Below are 17,975 nucleotides of genomic sequence, written 5' to 3' on the forward strand. Positions count from 1 at the left end.
ACCATTGCAACTTTGTCTTTAGGATCCACTTCTAGGAATCTTTTCTAATTTAGAGACACTGACAAATATTTTGTTCATGTGCTTGTATTTTCTTAAACAGGCCACATGGACCAGCCTTACCACTCACTCTTGTTCTTGGCATATCTCTTTTAAGACTCAGCTCGTACATACCTGGAATTCTATACAAGAGTGTGGGTGTGTGTTATTTCTTAACCTTATACCCCAGCAGCCACTGTTGGAAAGTGTAAACTATAATTTTTTTTCACTGTTGCTAACGTATAGGTTCAGTCTAAGCAAATGGCAGGAGGAAGAGTGCTTAGAATGAGCCACCAAGGCAGAAAACTGGGAAAGAGTGGTCGTGGCTCTTCCCATTCATTTCAGCTTTATCACAAGAAAGAGAAGAAGCTGTCAGGGATCAGGGACTGGGATCTCATAAGCTCAAATGAGGCGTTTCCCCCTCTAGTTATAAGCAGATTCCTGCCACCCGAATAGAACCTGTCTGCAAGAGCGTTTGACATCAAGCAGACCCGAAACACCACAGCCAGGGTTAGCGGTGGGGGCTCGCCAGGCACATGCTGCCAGGACGCACCAGTCCATCAGACCCCAGGAAATCATGACCAGAGAGGATGATGCCAGAGGTTCATAGTTTGAAAATCTCTCCTGGGCACAACCCCAGAGGTGTGAGGGATTTACAAGGTGATTTTCTGATGAGACTTGGAGGGAAGTCTGCTTTAGCCGGAGCAGAAACTAGGAACATTCAAGTTGTAGGAGATCAGATGGAGCTTACACCTAGGAGGTACATCTCTTTACGATCTCCTTGAAAATTAGAATGATTTAAAACATGGGCTGTGGCTGTGGCAGGGACAGCTAGTTGCCTTCCAGGTTTCTATCTCTCCTCCTTCCTTACCAATAGGAGCCCCGGCCTGTTACGGGGCTCTGCCATCAAACCCTGTTTCCCAGCCTCTTTGGCCAAAGGGTTGGCCCAGGAGATGAATGGGACTTATTGGGTGGTGCTTCTGGAAAACTCTTGAAAAGGTGCCCACTCAGTCAGGACCCTTTGGTCCTTTCCTCCAACTGCCTTCTTTCTGCCTGGAACATGGGTGCAATAGCTAGAGCTTCAGCAACCTTCTTGGACCATGGGACATACTGATAATAAAAGCCAAGTGCTAAGCATGGTAGGGGGGCCATGGGAGTCTGCTGCCCATGAGCTGCCCACTGCTGGACTGCTGATTTCAAGAAAATGAAAGCCTTTACCGTAGTTCAGCTTCTGCTGCTCCGGGTTTCTCTTAACTAGCGGCCAACAGCAACTCCTGACTCATACATGTGCTCATATTAATAATCAACTAACTTATCCTGCAGACTTTAATGAAGAATTATACTTTTGACTATTAAACAGGAAAATGTACAACATTTTCTTTTGACTCTGAATGCCCACGGGAAGTCCTCCTGTTTGCCCCATGAAGCCTGTACTCCCGGTGGCCTAAATGTGGATGGAATGTGCTTGGGAGACGATAATAGCCATGCCCATCAAGCACACACACCCTCTGGCCTGGGCGTTCCTACACGTCACTTTGGGCAGGGCCATGGTGCCACTCCTCTCCATACCCGTCCTGAGTCCCCTCTGTGACGTTCCACACCTGCTCCTCATCCCATGTTCCCACCCCCTAGGTGGGGGTTGTTCCTTCCCAAGCATGGCTCCTGAGAGCTGCATCCCATCCCTGAGAGGGTAACTGGAAGCTATAAATAGGGCCAACTCATTACCTCATCTCTCTGGTGTTTTAATAAGATTTGAAAAAAAGAAGGGGCCCAGCTCGAATTAGCCCTGGAAATGAATTCATGTCTCCATGAGTCGTCTGGGGGCATGGCCTGTTGTGTTCCTCCAGAATCATCTTTGAGAGATGATTCTGGAAGAGCCTATCTTCCTGGACCTGAGGTATGCCTACCGCCTCATTCCTCTCTTCGGTTGGCCCCTATGTCTTTCTGACCTTTCATGTATCACACCTGCCTGCACTTCCAAGTCCCCTGCCTGGGCCATCCCTGTCCTCACTCAGTTATCACACATGCTAGCCACCTGCTCTGGGCCACAGAGAGGGTGAGGTGCCCCTGGAACCTGCCATCCTCGTGTTTTCATTTTCTGCACAGCCTCTCAGAATGTCAGAGCATCTAGGAAATTCTGTCCAATGCATTGGACATCTGTCTGTCCTAAGACAGAGGACAATTTGGGTTAGGACTTACGTTTGCCGCCTCTCGGCACAATGTCTTCACCCAGAGCAGGTGCCTTATAAAAATGGGGCAGGGCAGCCTGGGTGTCTCAGTGGTTTAGAGCCTGCCTTTGGCTCAGGGTGTGATCCTGGAGATCCAGGATCAAGTTCCACATCGGACTCCCTGCGTGGAGCCTGCTTCTCCCTCTGCCTGTGTCTCTGCCTCTCTCTCTCTCTCTCTCTCTCTCTCTCTCTGTGTCTCATGAATAAATAAATAAAATCTTTTAAAAAGGGGGGCAGGTTGTGAATGGAGAAGTGACTGCACCCCAAATGGGGCATCCTCCTGCCTCCAGTCACATCCTGACCACTCTGCCCTGCTCCAATCCATCCTTCCCAAACTCACCAGCTTCCTATTTCTAAAGCATAGCAGCCAATCCCCTCAGCCTGGGTGCAAGATCTTCAAGGTTGGGTTCTGTACTGTCCACCCAACCTCATCTCCTAGAACCCACTTCTAGGAGCTTCTGCTCATGCCCTGCAGCTTCCTCACTGGTTTGTCGGCCTTTGTGTTTCAGCACAGAGCTAGAAGGGATCTTGAAAACCACTGGGGAAACTGAGGCCTGGAAGGGCCACACTGTGCCTTATTGGCAGAACTGTAACAAGACCTCATATCCTCAAGGATCTCGTTCCCTGTCCCAGGAAGCATGTGACCTCTCTCTGCAGCCGCACTCTCTGACTAAGGAACGGTGATGTTCAACCACTCACTCAGCTTTGCAAAACAACTTGCCTTGGGGTTGAGAGCAACTGGGGAAAAGCCTGAAACCAGAAGGATCAACTTTCACCACGTGAAAAGCAACCAAGAGCAGGAGCCACTCCTGGAACATTTGACTCTGACACGTGTGTCAGATCCAGAGCCCTCAGCCCCTCAGCAGGGGAGGCCTTGGTGGGGAGGGCGGGGACTCCCTGGGCACCAGCTCCTTCCACCACGAGGAAAGACTGTTTTGAATCATAGAATCCAAGAAAGGATGAATCATAACCACCAAATCTTAGAAATAATGGATCTTAGAAATGAAGCTTCTCAATATTCCTCTTCCCTTGGCCTCCAGGATGTCTGCTGTCCCAGTTCTCCTCCTGGCCCTCTGCTTGCTGCTGCTCTGTCAGATCCAAGCAAACCTCCAACGTGGCTGTGGGACAAGGCTCACCCCGGGCACCTTCCCCCGTGCAAGTGTGTCTCCTCTCACGGCTCAGACCCCAACCGCATCGGTGGCCCTGTATCCCAGATCTGCATACAGCAAACACTGAGCACCTCCTCTGAGCTGTTCTAGGCTCCAGGATGCAGCAGGGAACAGATTTTTAAAGATCTGGCCCTCGTGGAACATATGTTATTCCAGTTGCAGAGTCACAAAAGAAATAAAAAGAAACAACAGGATAATATCAGGTAATAATAAAGGCTATGAAGAGAGAGTAACAGAGGTTGGGAGGTCCCTCTGAAGAGGTGACACAGAGCAGAGGTGGAACGAGGGGAGGAGCCATGCACACCTGTGGGAAGGTCCATCCAGCCAGAGGCGGTGATGAGGACAAGGCACTAGGACAGGATCTTAAGCACATTTGGGGAGCAGCAGGAGGCCAGCGTGGCTGGAGGGTGAGAGGGAGAGTTGGAGGTCACAGGCCAGTGCGTGTGTGTGGTGGAGGCATCAAGAGGGAAGGGCCTGTAGGCCATAGTGAGTGCCGTGGAGTGTGCTGACATGTGGTGAGTCATGAGCGGGACCCCTGTGGCGACTGTGCTGAGAATAGGCCGTAGGGAAGTGGAGAGAAAGTAGAGTGATGGGGTTGGACAACTCTAGTGAGAGGTGATAGTGGTCTGGAAGATGGTGAGAGTGGCACAGGGGGACAGAAGGGACAGGTTTGGGATATTATTTTGAATTTGCCAACAAATTGGATGCTGGATAAGAGAATGAGTGATGGTGGCCCATGGTGGGCAGCCTCCCAACCTCTGTCTCTAACTCAGACTCTCCCAGACTCAGATCCACCAGCCAGCCACCAATGGATACCTTCCTCAGGTTGCCCACACCTGCTCTGGCATTGTTCTGTGACTCGGTGGCCATGTTGTGATCCAGGGGGGCGTCCTGGCCATTGGGATCGGTACCCTCACCTCCTCCAGCCCCTCCTCCCTTCTGCCCCTGCCTGTCCCCTGCTGGGTTTGTCTTCTGAGCAGCCTTCATCTGCCCTCTTCCTGTGCCCTGGCCACCATCGGGGTCCCATCCCTGCCATTCTCCCCTCCTACCCATGCCCCCCAACACTCTGCAGCCAGAGTGAGCCTTTTGAAAGGGATCATCCACTTCTGTGTTTCAAGCCCATTTTCTGTGCCCTTTAGGATAAAACCAAATTTTCAGCCTGGGTCACATTGTCTTTCATGATATGACCCCCTCACTTCCCCAGCAGTGGCTGTCCACTCTCCCCTCCCCAGCACCTCAGTCAGATTGAGTGGGTGAGGATTTCTCCCCCTACCTTCCCTCTCAGCTCAGGACCTTGGCACATCTTTGCCTTCATGAAGAATGGGTTCCTGGCTCCCCAGCCCTGCCACTCACCACCCCCTTTACCTGGGGCAGCTCGGCCTCCCCTGAGCCTGCTCTCTGCACTCACCACAGCCCCGCTTCCCACATCGGGGCTCCCACCCCCGTGTTGTTGTGTCTGTCCATGTACCTTTCCCTCCTCTGGGACTAGGGCCAAGCTCGAGTGCGTGGCACAGGGTGGCCTTGGGAAGAGAGTGAATGAGTGATGGAGAAGAGGGGCATGGCCTGTACAGAGTCTTGGGAAAAGGGGTTCGGACTTGAATGCATTGCTGGGTCTACAGCCCTTTCCTGGGAACAGGGCTCAGATCCCCAAAACAGATGGTTACAGCGTCCATGCGGCTTAGGCAGGGGCACCACAGGGCAAAAATCGCAGCCCTTGGAGTCAGGCCCAGGTGGAGCCCTGGCTCCATGACCTGCCCGCTGGATGGCCCTGGAAAAGTCAGCTCTATGAGCCTCACTCCCTTGTCTGCACGAAGAGGACCAAGAAGAGGATCAATCAGGAAAAGACAGACGGTTAGAGGCGGGCGGGTGACCGCTGGCCTCCCCCAGTAGCAGCTGGGTAGTCAGCAAAAACCCGCTAATGCCGACTCGGTGCCAGGCCGTGCGCTGGGGCTTGGCTCCCAGGTGAACTTGCCCGTGCCCTGCCCTCCAGGTGCTCCCGGTCTGACGGAGGCAGACAGCGCGGTGTGAACCCGACGGGCAGCACAGGGGCGAGGGCACAGGGCGGCCTCTCTAGGTGCCACAAGTCAGCAGGAGCGGACCCTGGGCACCCCCTCCCCGTGCCCTAGGCTGCCTCTGGTAGGCACACGGGGCCGGTGGCCCCAGCCCAGGCATGGTGTCCCCAACCAGGTGTCAGTGGCAGGAGTTACCGGATGAGGTCCAGCAGGGCGTCGGCTGAGCTCATTATGGCCTTCCCGCTCTGCTCCATCGTCTCCTTCTGGGCCGCCCCGCCCGGGTGGATGATGGAGACCATGATGATGCCCACGATGACGGCCACGAAGGTGGTCCACAGGTAGTACGCCACGGTGAGGATGCCCAGGCGGCTGGAGGTCTTGGCGTCCAGGGAGGCGAGGCCGGACATCAGGCTGGGAGAGCAATGTGGGTCAGAGTCTGGGGTGGGGGGGGGCACTCGGGTGGACCCACTCACACCCCTCCCGACTCTGCCCTGCACCCTCACAGTGCCCGTGCAGGCATGTAGTCCCCCGCCCCCAGCAATCCCGTCCTCTGGCCCCTCTAGCCTGGTTTCCTGCTCTGTCCTCTGGCCCACGCCCCAGCCCCCAGTCGTGCCTTTCACACCTCCAGGCCTTTGCCAGTGCCGTTTCCGTGTCTGGTGTCTTATTACCAGGTTCCTCCACTTGGACTACATGCTACTCACTAGGTAAGAGCAAGCTCACTGTCACCTCTCTGGTGAAGTCTCCTTGGGCCACCTGCCTCTCCGCCCGGGTTAGGAGCCCATTTTGGGGCTTCCACAGCCCCTGGCTTCTGTCACTGTCTACCAGTCTCTCTCATCAGACTGAGGACACGAGACAAGAGGGGCAGGTGTGACTTCTCTGTGCGTCCCCAGTGCACGTGCAGCAGGAGCTCTCGGAGCCGCCACCCAGTAGGCGGTTACTGCAGACTTACTGAGTGAATTACTGAATGTGAATGAGTCATAGCCCTGGGCTGGCCCTGGTCCCGGCTCTGCCCACTGCTTGTGGGACACCTTTGGGCCCATCTCTGAAATGGGGCTGTGGTTTCTCTGAGAGGTGCCACTCTGTGGCCACCTGGGCCCAGATTCTCCTTTGTCTGGGAGGTTGTATTGAGGGGCATTGTGGGTCTCTCTGCCCTTGGCTCCTCCCCACCCCTGCCAGCCTTGCCTACTGGGTGAGGGTCAGCCCCAGAGCTACTCTTGTCATGGCTGTTGGTTGGGTGGGGTGGAGAGATTAGTGAAGGAGAGGCTTGTGCTTTGCTTTGCTGCCAAAAGGATTTTTCCCCAAAGCCCTTTCATTCTTTCAGATAAAGGAAGTATTTGTCTGGTTTTAATCATGTAAACAGAAGTGGATAATCCCTCCCCATCCTGCTCCTCTTATCATTAGACTGCACGCAGGCAGCATCCAGCCTCAAGCTGAGCATGGCAAGCTTCTCCCCACCTAGGCTGTAGCTGCTGCCTTGAGTACCCTGCTCTTCCCTGGGTTGTTAAGACATAATTGGAGGGTCCCCTCCTCCAAGAAGCCTTCTCTGACCACCGACTGGGGCAAAGTCTCCTTCTCTAGGCTTCCACACTGTTCTCTGTCCTAGCCCCCACCTCACCGAGTTCCTATTTACTGAAAGTGCCTCTGGGACTGGGCCTGGGTCTGAATTCAGTGCTGGGTCCACAGAGCCAGGCACAGAGCCCAGCCAGCATGCAGTCTGGTAGCAGTTTGCTGATGAAGGAGTGAATGAATGAATGAATGTTTACAATCTCCGTTCATCCCTTGTCTGCCAGTGTGCCATATGTTAGCGATGGGCTTGGGGTGGGTCTCAGACATAAATCCCGAAGGGCTCATAATGGGATTGTGTCAGCAAGGGGAAATGGGGGCTGCCCTGCATTTATCACCCACGAGAGAGATTATCCCTGGAGGGGCCAGCACATCAGCCCAGGGCCAAACAGCTCTCTGACACAACAGAACCCCCCACAGCCGAATCCCACTGCTTCAGCTCATTGGGAAGCCGGGCCCAGAAAGGAGGACCTGCCCGAGGTCACACAGAGCACTGGTGGCCAGCTGGACCAGAATTCAGGCCCTGATGCCAGGCCTATCCTCTTCCCTTTATGTATTTGTTTAAAGCTTTAGTGCGGGCCCACTCTGTGCCATCCCCTGCATCCAGAGGAGGAAATCCAAATCACTCTCCAACCTCATGTTGCTCCTGGTGTGTGGCAGGAGGGCAAGAAGGAGACAGAGTCAGACGCTCAGGTCTACATGGACTCAAGTAGCCCCGCAACAAGGTGGTCATATGAGTACCATAAATGAGAGCGTAGGATGCGCTACCTTTATTCAGCTAAAAGAGTCAGGAAGGGCTTCCTGGAGGAGGAGGCATTGGGTTGGTCCTTGGGAGGGTGAGGAGGATGAGGAGGTAGAGCAGATATCCCAGGCAATAAGACAGCAGTAAGCCCACAGAGAGGCTGGAAAGTATGTGCTGTTTTATGGGGCCAGAGCTCAGGTCATAATAGAGGAATGGTGATATGGGGGCTGATAGATAAGATGTGCTTGGGAGTGGGGGTGGCCTCGAGTGCAGGCCAAGGGGGGCAGAGGGAAAAGCAGGGTCCAGTACCATTCATCCAGCCGAATTTGCTGGCTGTGGGAAAAGAGAGACCTAAGAACTCCTTAGTCCACATCGAGGTGAGGTGTACGGGAAGGGTAAGACACTGGGAGCTGTGAGAGCAAGCATCTCTCATCTCAAGCATCTTAGGTTGCCCTAAGAATCTGCCAAAGCAGAATTAGACAGAATGTGAGCACACCCACCCAGGGCTCTGAGCAGCCCTTCGAAGCGATGGTGCTTTGGAAAGATGTTCATATTTGTCGTTAGGTGGAGAAAGCAGGGTACGAGAGAGGGTCCACAGCTCTGCGGGGGGTGGGGGAGCGAGAGCCTCCACGACAGAGCGCCCATCAGGTGCACACAGACAGGGGCAAAGGGCCCCTCCAAGACACCCGGAAGAAGAGGTCTAACATAGGGGCACTACCAGCTCCGGGACAGACCCAGATGTGGGAAGTGAAGGAGAGTAGGTTCCAGATACAGCAAGGGAGCCCTGACCCAGGAACTCTGGAAGGGAGAGGGCTGATGGGAAACATGGAAGGAATTCTATCACCGGGGCCTGAATCAGTTCCCCTCTGGAACCTCCAAAATGGGAGGGGTTTTCCTACTGGCTGGAGAGGGAGGTGAGCATCTGGGAGGGAGGTGAGCAGCTGGGAGGGAGGTGAGCAGCTGGGAAGGAGGTGAACAGCAGAGAGGGAGGTGAGCAGCTGGGAGGGAGGTGAGCAGCTGGAGAGGGAGGTGAGTAGCAGAGAGGGAGGTGAGCAGCTGGGAGGGAGGTGAGCAGCTGGAGAGGGAGGTGAGCAGCTGGGAGGGAGGTGAACAGCAGAGAGGGAGGTGAGCAGCTGGGAGGGAGGTGAGCAGCTGGAGAGGGAGGTGAGCAGCTGGGAGGGAGGTGAGTAGCAGAGAGGGAGGTGAGCAGCTGGGAGGGAGGTGAGCAGGCAGGAGGGAGGTGAGCAGCTGGGAGGGAGGTGAGCCGCCTGTCTAGTCCAGTAGCTAGGGACGCAGGTGTTGGCCGGGGCTCTGCAGCGGGGAGCTGCTCAGAGGAGAGCCTGGACCCTGTGCACCTGGGCCGCTCCAGGGACTCAGAGTAACAAGAAAGGAGGTTCAAGTTCTTGCCATTGACCAGTGGGGTCAAAGTTTCAGGCTTTCCGGCCACACTGTTGAAGTGACTTTGTGAGGACCCCAGGAGCAGGGTGGCTTGTGTGAACTCGCATGAAAGTGCACAGGAGAAAACACTAGAGAGGTTACAGTAGCTATGTTTGGGTGGTGGGGTAAATGGTAATTTTTAATCCTCTTTTACTGATTATCCACATTATTATTTCTAGAATGAGCATTGTGGAAAACACAATCTCTTGAGGACCTGGCAGCCACAGAAACCATAATTTGTCTGGAGCTTAGATATCCCCAAACACCAGAACATCCATCTCATTTGATCCTTGAAAAATATCGTAAGTCGTGCTGCCTTATGGAATTACAATGTTGGCCACAACTGTAAAATATTAAATGTCCCTAGTAGTCACATTTTAAAAAGTGAAAAAAAAAAAGTGAAATTCATTTTGGGAGGGAAATTCATTTTAATAATACTTTATTTAACCCAGTATATCCACAATACTATCATTTCAGTGTGTGATCAATATAAACATTTTTACACTGCTTCAGGTGTTAAATCTACTTTAAATTAATTTTTTAAAAAGTTAAGCCCCTCAGTTGCACTAGGCACATTTCAAGGGTTCAATAACCCACTTGTGACTAGTAGCTACCTTATGGGACTACACAGTTTGAGTTACAGAAGGAAACTGAGAGTTCAGGGAGGTGGAGATAATTGGCTGAGCCCCAGAGCTAGTAGCTGTAGGGTCAGCTGTAGGGGTCTCTGACTCAGAACCCTGCGGGGTTCCCCTGTTCCCGGGCCCCTCCATGATCCTGAGCTGGCTTAACTGCTATGGAAGAAGAGTGTCTTCTAGTTTTGGCTGACCACGATTCTAATGTGACAGAGTCCACGTAATGCCTTTAGAGTTCAACTCTCAGAGATGACAACTTGTCCCATGATGGATCTGTGGTGGTGAGCTCCCCGTCTTTGGAAGTATCCAAGTGGAGCCTGGATGGCCAGCCACCTGTTCAGATGCTAGATGGAGGCTTCTAGACTGAGTGGAAGGTTCCATGAGGATGACCTCCAATGCCCCTTCTGGCACATAATTTATGGTGAGGGGAGAGAATAGGTAACCTTCCCTCCCCTGCTCCCAATCTGGCTGGGGCTCCTTGGAGCCACCATGGTCCTTCAGGGCCCTGGGGAAGAGCCTCAGGGACTGAGAGGTCTGAGACTCCCTCCTGAGTCGTACGGCCACCACCCAGAGCCCAGGGGTTGTGGACTAAGAGACTGCAGTGACTGGGGAGGGGGCTCAGCTCCATCTGGTAACCGCTCCACATGTGAGGGTGGGCGTGAGGGAGTGGAAGTGGGGGGGCTGTGGCTGCCAGGCTCCCCAAGGAGGGACAAAGATGCTGTTTCCTGACCCTCACGGTCCACCTCACCCCACACCAGCCACTGACCCCACCCGATGCTGGGAGGCACCCACTGCTGCCTGTGCACCTCACTGTGGCCATGGACAGACTCCTTGTACTGCGGGCCACCCCCCCGCCCCCACCCACCTCCAGTCCTTGGAGGCTCCCCACTGTCCTCACAGGAGCCCAGTCCCCTGTCCCTGCTCCTCCTGCCTGCCTTCCCCCCCTTCCTACTGCTGCTCATCTTTTGTGGCTCCGCTGGGGCACCACCTCCCTCCGAAGGCCCCTTGGAGCCCACTGGCTGGTCTAGGCAGCTCCTGGAGGCCCCACCTGTATCCCTCAATGACTGGGACCCCTAGGCCGAGTTCCTGAACCTCTGCTTGCATCCGTTTCCACTGGAGGATAGACTAGAGGTAATGATGGTTCGTTATGAGGGTTAACCTAGGTTTAGAACAGTGCCTGGTACCTCATAATATTCAATACCTTCCAATTATTAGCATTTGCTCTCCAATGTCATGATGTTTTGTCCCTTCTGTGACTGCCTGCCCCTGTGGATGGAGGGCTGACTCTGGCTCAGTTCCCAGCCCTCAGAGCCCAGGGCCTGGTCCAGCCTGGGTGCAGGGGTACAGGTATGTGATGTTAAACCACAGTGTAATTCTAGATGACACTGTTAAAAGGTCAGCTTAGCTCTAACGACCGTAATTGTCTATGGTGGGCTCTCTGAGGACAAGTCACCTAGACCAGCTTTGGTCCCCTTGCCAGGTTTCGGAAAATAACCCTGGCACCATATGTCTGTGTGATGCTGAGGCAGGTGGCACCAGGACTTTTGGGAGGAGACGGGAACTTTTGGAAGGGACCGTCCCAGGCAGTGCCCTGTCCTGAGTGAGGACAATCTGAGAGGGTCCCTGGAGGTGTGTGCTTCCAGATGATTCTTTCAGCCTCTCCTTCCTGGTCATTTTTATTAATGGCTCGGCCAAGGCCACGACAGCATGCAGTCAGATTTACAGAGGACAGGAAGCTGGTAGGAACAGCTTGTGTGCTGGACAAGGAAGCTGGGACTTAGGCAGATCCCGGCAGGGCCAATTCTGACAAGATAAAACTGAGCCCGGATATGTGTTGGGCCAGACCTAGCTTCCACAACTGGGAGAGCACGGGCGGGGGGCGGGGGGGTTGCTGAGCCACCACAGCAGCACATGGGAAGGGGACTTTGGGGTTTGTTTGCTGGCAGCTTGCTGAGTCACCCGGGGAATGGGGCTGCCAAAGGACTGGTGGCCCTGCCTGTGGGGTCAGAAACCTGGGGAGCTTGTCGAGGAGGCCAGGAGGGACCCACCCTGACATTGGGACCTGCTGGGAAAAGGACAGGGGAGGGAGGCGTGCATCTTGCTGCACTGTAGGCAGTGGTGACAGGGATGCAGGCCTGGGGAGCAGCCGAGGGGCAGGGGCTGTGGAGGAGGGGGCACAGTAGACCTGGAGATTGCTGGGATTGCTGGGCAAAGCAGCAGGGAAGGAGTGCTCAGCTCAGCACCAGGAATAACTTTCTGCCCTGGAACGGGCCACCCTGAGCAGTAGTGAGCTCCTGGTGCCTGTAGGTGTGCAAGCAACTTGCTGAGGCCACCAGATAAGATTCAAACCCTGGTTTATTAGCATGACGACATTCATAGTCACCGCATCCTGGCACTGGGATGCCAGAGGCAGGAAGGAGCCCTGAGCCCCGAGGCTCTGGCCTCAGCTGACCCGTCAGGGAGGCTCCTCCAGGCAGGCCCAGGGCTGCAGCTGCGGAGAGCCCACCAGAAAGGCAGCTGGAAGAAGGTATCTGGGGGTCCACGGAACCCCTTCTGCCCTTCTAAGCCTCACGGCTTGCTTTCTTCCCCAGAGCAGATGAGAGGCCCCACAGCTGACAGCAAGTGCCACGTTAGTGCACGTTACTCTTCCCAGATGGCTCTGCCACACCCGCACCCTCAAGCCAACTCCTTCTAAGACCTGAGGCAGGATGCCCAGACTCCCACTTGGCTAAAGTCAGGGTCATCTGGTCCCAGCACCTCGTAGCAAGGGCACACATTTCTCTACCGCCTCTGCGTGCACACTTCAGAGGACAGAGAACTCACTACCCTCTGTCAGCCCCTCCATATGGGCTGGCTATGCTTATTAGAGAGTCCTTTCCGCTGCCAGAACAAAATCCACCTCCAGGAAAGAGAATTCCCCACTCTGAGCCCAGCCCTGTCCTCTGGAGCTACAAGGACCGAAGCTCTTTGGTTCCCCTTCAGATGCCGTGGGGCGCAGGGTGCAGAGGTGGGGTGGGAGAGGAGGAGGGCGGGGTGGGCAGCGGGCACAGAGCCAGGCATGGGGCTAGTGGGACTCCGCTGCCTTCTCATCCCCAACTGCCCTCTGAAGGTCCCTACCTCCCAGGCAGACCCCTGGGCCCCAGAACGATGCTTCATTGGGGTTTGCAAATAACAAGCTCCCATGTAATGTGCAATTACCAAGCTTGAACTGAATCAGAAGTAAAAGCTGGAGAAGCTGATGCTGCAGCCCTCAGAGCTCATGGTCTGATCATTGGCTATTCTCAACCACTTTGCCCCAGGAAGGCTGTGCTCCCAAGTGTAATAAGGGTCCAGTCCAGTTGCTAACTCCGCGAGAGCTGAAGCCCTACCCCTTTCTTTCCCACAAAGCAAAGACTATCAGGTGCGAGGGAGCCAGAGTGTTCCCCCGGAGGACCACCGCTCTGCTCTACAGGTGCAGACTGTCATCTCTACTATTAGGAACAAGTTCCTGGGATGCCTGGTTATGACCAGTGCCACCACGCCATGGTTAGGAGCCCCATGCCAGAGGAAGGAGCAACCACCCCCTCCCCCAGAGTCTAAGGGAACATTGGTCTCCTGCCTCCTCTCCCTCCACCAGTGGGGCTCCTGGTGTCTCTCCACTGAGGGCTTGGGCTGGGCTGCCCAAGTGATGCTTTCTCCAGGTCAAATGAGACCCTCCAGTGCAGTGGTTCTCTAAGGAGAAGGGAAGTGGGAGCTTTTCAAAACCTCCCCACCTCCCCAAATTCTGATATGTTCCTAGCCTGACCCATGTTGCACACTTGCTCTGGGTGCTGTGGGTCCCAGAAATGAACGAGGTGGGCTCATGGTCCTCAAGGAGCTCCATCCAGTTGGTGGGGAGACCTGCACTAGACCACACAGACCGTGGGTCATGGCCATGATTGGGAGAGGCCAGAAGCAAGGTCTAGCCCCTGCCTGGGAATCTAGGTTTCCCAGAGGAGGTGGCTGCCAAATGGATCCTTGCAGGCTGAGTAAGAATTCTCTACCTGGGTAGGGGAAAGAGCACGGGAGTCCTGATGGGTGATAAAACCAGGGAGGTTTTTGGAGTCACCAGGCTGATGATCTGACCCCACCCATAGGCCACAGCTGGGCCATGTTCCCCCTCCTGATGAGTAAGGCGGTCAGCTGACAGGGCAAGAGGGCCAAGGACAGATCCCAGGGCTCCCATCAGAGAGGCCAGCAGAGCTCTGCTAAGAGAAGTTGCCCCATGGCGGGAGGGCAGAGCCAGGGCACAGGCTGCCCATTCCTCATGTCTCCCACTCACTGTGTGCTGGGGAGCCCGGGCAGCTGCCTCCACCCCCACCTGGCTCCTGAACCAGACTCCAATGGCTGCTCGGCCCAGGACTTTCTCCAATAAGTTAGACCGTGGGTGTTTGGGTGTTTTCTGCCAAGCTAGAGTTCCTTTGGAAGGGGGAGAAGGGAGTATTAGGTTTCTTTGGCCAAACATGATTTCCTGATTCTAAGAAAAATCAGCTTAAAATTCTTACAAGGAACAGAAAGGAAAACAACACATACGCAGGAATGCATGTACACACACGTACGTGCACACCACACACAGGTAAAGACACGCACCACGCAGTCCCCCAGGAATCCACACACGCACTTGGATTTCTTTGCTATGATGTGAAGCTTACAAAACACTCTGCCATGTTCGGCATCGGTGAATCACAAACACATGGATTTAGTTTCCCTTGAATGATGCCTGGTTTTAGAAATTGAAGAATGAGGGGAGAGGAGGGTTTGGCAAAGAACAAGCGGAGAATTGGAGGCCCTCGCTGGATCCAGATGCTGGTCTGACCTACCCCTGCTTCCTGGTGTCGCTTGTCTGGGGGTAAGTGAAAACAAGGCGCAGTTGACTTCCCAAGCTTAGAAGCAAACTCCAGCCCATTTCAGGGCTTGATGGGCCACCAAAAAATAAAAATAAAAAAGCACCTGCTGGGAATGACTTTGTAAGTCAGCTGATACCATTGTGTCTATTCTATGGCTGAGGCCAAGAGTGTGGTCAATAACAGAACTTGAGGGAACTCCAGAGTTGTGAGACACAGTGATGCTCCAGGAGGACATCCAGCAACACCCTAAATGTCCTGGGAAAGAAAAAGCATTTCCCAACCTCTACTCCGGCCTGAGTGGAAGATGAAAACAAGATTATAGAGAGGAGGTGCAGCGTGGGCAATTCTTATAACATCACATTAAATGTAAAAGGAAAAAAAAAAGAAGAAACACATAGACTTATTTTTGCAGAAGTTACAGTAATGTCTCCTCCGAGATCTTAAAGGAACAGAACGTTGCCAATGCCCTTTGGGATAAACAATAAATTAAAAGCAAAAGGGATCAGGGTAGTGACAGGTGCTATTGCTGAGAGAAAATGGGAAAGGAAGGCCCCCAAGGCTCCAAAGATTTGACTTTTCTAGTGGAAGAGGAGTGATTAGCATGGGATCAGTCAGCAGTGGGGCATGGAGAGCTGAGAGCGGCAAAGCACTCCCATGGGAGAGGGACCTAGTTCAAGGACATGACTCGGGACCCTCCCAAGCACCACCCATGGGAGAGGGGCCTAGTTCAAGGACATGACTGTGCTGCAACAGGTCCTAACCATCAGACTCTTCCTATGCAAGGGGAGGCAGGATTTTCTAAATTTTGTCTGAGGCTTCTATGTCCATGGGTAAAGACAGCTAATCTTGCAGCTAATTTCATTTTTAGAAAACATTTTCAGGGATGCCTGAATGGCTTGGTGGGTTAAGTGTCTGCCTGTGGCTCAGGTCATGAACCCAGGATCTCAGGATTGAGCCCTGCTTCGGGCTCCCTGCTCGTGCTCGGCGGAGAGCCCGCTTCTCCCTCTCCCGTTCCCCCTGCTTGTGCTCTCTCTTTCTCAAATAAATAAAATCTTCAAAAATTTTTTTCAAATGGAAAATATAAGGTAAGAAGGCACAGTTAGTTCAAGGGAAAGGAGAGACTTCTGTGGTTTGATGGAGACACCTTAAGACCTTGAGACCCTAAGATCTGCATGCAGGGACACTGGGTGGCTCAGTGATTGAGTACCTGCCTTTGGCTCAGGTCATGATCCCAGGGTCCTGGGATCGAGTTCCGCATCAGGCTCCCTGCAACAACCTGCTTCTCCCTCTGCCTGTGTCTCTGCCTCTTTTTCTGTGTCTCTCATGGGAAAAAAAAATCTTCATGTAGAGTTATGGAAAGTGCATCAGTACAAGCCTCAAAAGAGGAAGATGTTAGGCTTCCCGCTATATAGCGGAGCAGGCCCTTATTTGGCATATTCAATTCTGAAGTCAGTACAGAAAGGAAAAGCCAAGTTTAGTAAAATTTGCCTTGGAGATCCTATAAATCAACCATAAGTTGAGTAGGTAAAATTTTATTTAAGTTCACTCAAGACAGTTTTCTTCCTGGCTGTGAAATAGGTTGCTGTTTCTTGAGGTGAACCCCAGCAGGAGCAGTCAGCACACACTCAGAAGCCACGATGTAAAGAAAAAAATCCCCAACCTTTCTCTGCAAGGCCTAGCATCACAACTGCTGCAGGGAGATGCTCGCACCTTGAGAGGCACATGGGAACAGAGAGACTGGCTTAGTGCGAAGCGTGGCCACCGCTCCTAATGGCAGCTCGCTCAGGAGCACAGTTCTCTGAATGGGGGCAGCCTCCTGCCTCCTTTACATTCTTTTTTTATTATTATTATTTTTTATTTTTTTATTTTTTATTTTTTTAATAAATTAATTTTTATTGGTGTTCGATTTACCAACATACAGAATAACACCCAGTGCTCATCCCGTCAAGTGTCTCCTTCAGTGCCCGTCACTCATTCACCCCCACCCCCCACCCTCCTCCCCCTCCACCACCCCTAGTTCATTTCCCAGAGTTAGGAGTCTTTATGTTCTGTCTCCCTTTCTGATATTTCCCACACATTTCTTCTCCCTTCCCTTATATTCCCTTTCACTATTATTCATATTCCCCAAATGAATGAGAACATACACTGTTTGTCCTTCTCCGATTGACTTACTTCACTCAGCATAATACCCTCCAGTTCCATCCACGTTGAAGCAAATGGTATTTGTCTCCTTTACATTCTTTTCCTTTGTTTTCCACAGCATGTGTAATCAAATTTGCTTAAGTTAAATGCACATACGATGGGATTCCACCGGGTGGGACCCAGGAATGAGTTAAAATGCAGACCCAGAGTCCCACTGGCTGTATAATTAAAAAATTAGATTGTCCTGCCAGCAAACATTTAACCAGTGGGTTCCCCAGGTGGTGAGCCTACAGGGAGAAATGCTCTGGCCAGAGACTGTGTGCACCTGTCCTCCCTGGCAATTGTATTCATCTCTGTGAACGAATGAATTGGCATCTTGTTTTTTGGTTGCTTCTTCCCAGCATCAGAGGACTATCCTGACCAGCAGAGGCTCAGATGAGGGTAAGCTTCTGAACCAGTCTACCAAGGACTACATTCTGGGCCTGGTGATTCACTACTAAGAATGATAAGAGCAAATATTTAGAGGGAAAAAATAACAGTAGCAGAATTAAGATTGTGGGAGGATGGGAGGATCTTTTTTGATTGTCTAAAATGTTTATAATTATAGAATTTTTTAAAGTACAAAAACATCTTTAAAAGGCAACTCCTAACCACCCTCCGAGGGTCAGTTCAAATGTTGGTCATGAAACTTCCCTGAATCCTGCCTTAGCTCCCCTTCCCCTGCTCTTTACTCATTTAAAACTCATTTATTAGGCACCTACTGTATAGCAGACCCTGTGATGGCCCTGTAAAAGGGTTAGAGGAATGAATTCATTTTCTTCAGAATTCATTTATGATAAGAGAGTGGTCCATGTTTGAAAGAAACTCCTTGATGAGGCATATGGTCCAGAAGCTGAGCAGCACCTCCACCCCACCCCCTGCCAGGAACAGGGCATGACTAGAGGTCACTTTTGTAAGACAAGGAGGATAGAATTTCTGGCTGGTCTTGGAATAGGGGTAGAGAGAAGGAAGATAGGGAGAGAGAAAGAAAGAGATGGATACCCTGTGTTGATCCTCCAGTGATCCATACCCTTGCATAATCTCCCTCCCTAAGTGTAGATGGAATCTGTGACTTGCCTCTAACCAATAGAATATGACAGAGGTGATGGG

General features: G+C 52.8%; 1 protein-coding gene across 1 annotated transcript in view; it reads right to left on the reverse strand.

Moving 5' to 3' along the window:
• SLC1A7 (solute carrier family 1 member 7) overlaps positions 1 to 17,975 on the reverse strand; it is a 42,709-nt gene that overhangs the window by 12,977 nt on the left and 11,757 nt on the right. Inside the window, exon 3 of the mRNA XM_055307142.1 lies at positions 5,641 to 5,856. Coding sequence (XP_055163117.1) covers positions 5,641 to 5,856 — 216 coding nt within the window. The remainder of the gene's footprint in view (positions 1 to 5,640; positions 5,857 to 17,975) is intronic.

Source organism: Nyctereutes procyonoides, unplaced genomic scaffold, assembly GCF_905146905.1.
Source record: "Nyctereutes procyonoides isolate TBG_1078 unplaced genomic scaffold, NYPRO_anot_genome, whole genome shotgun sequence".
Taxonomy (NCBI): domain Eukaryota; kingdom Metazoa; phylum Chordata; class Mammalia; order Carnivora; family Canidae; genus Nyctereutes; species Nyctereutes procyonoides.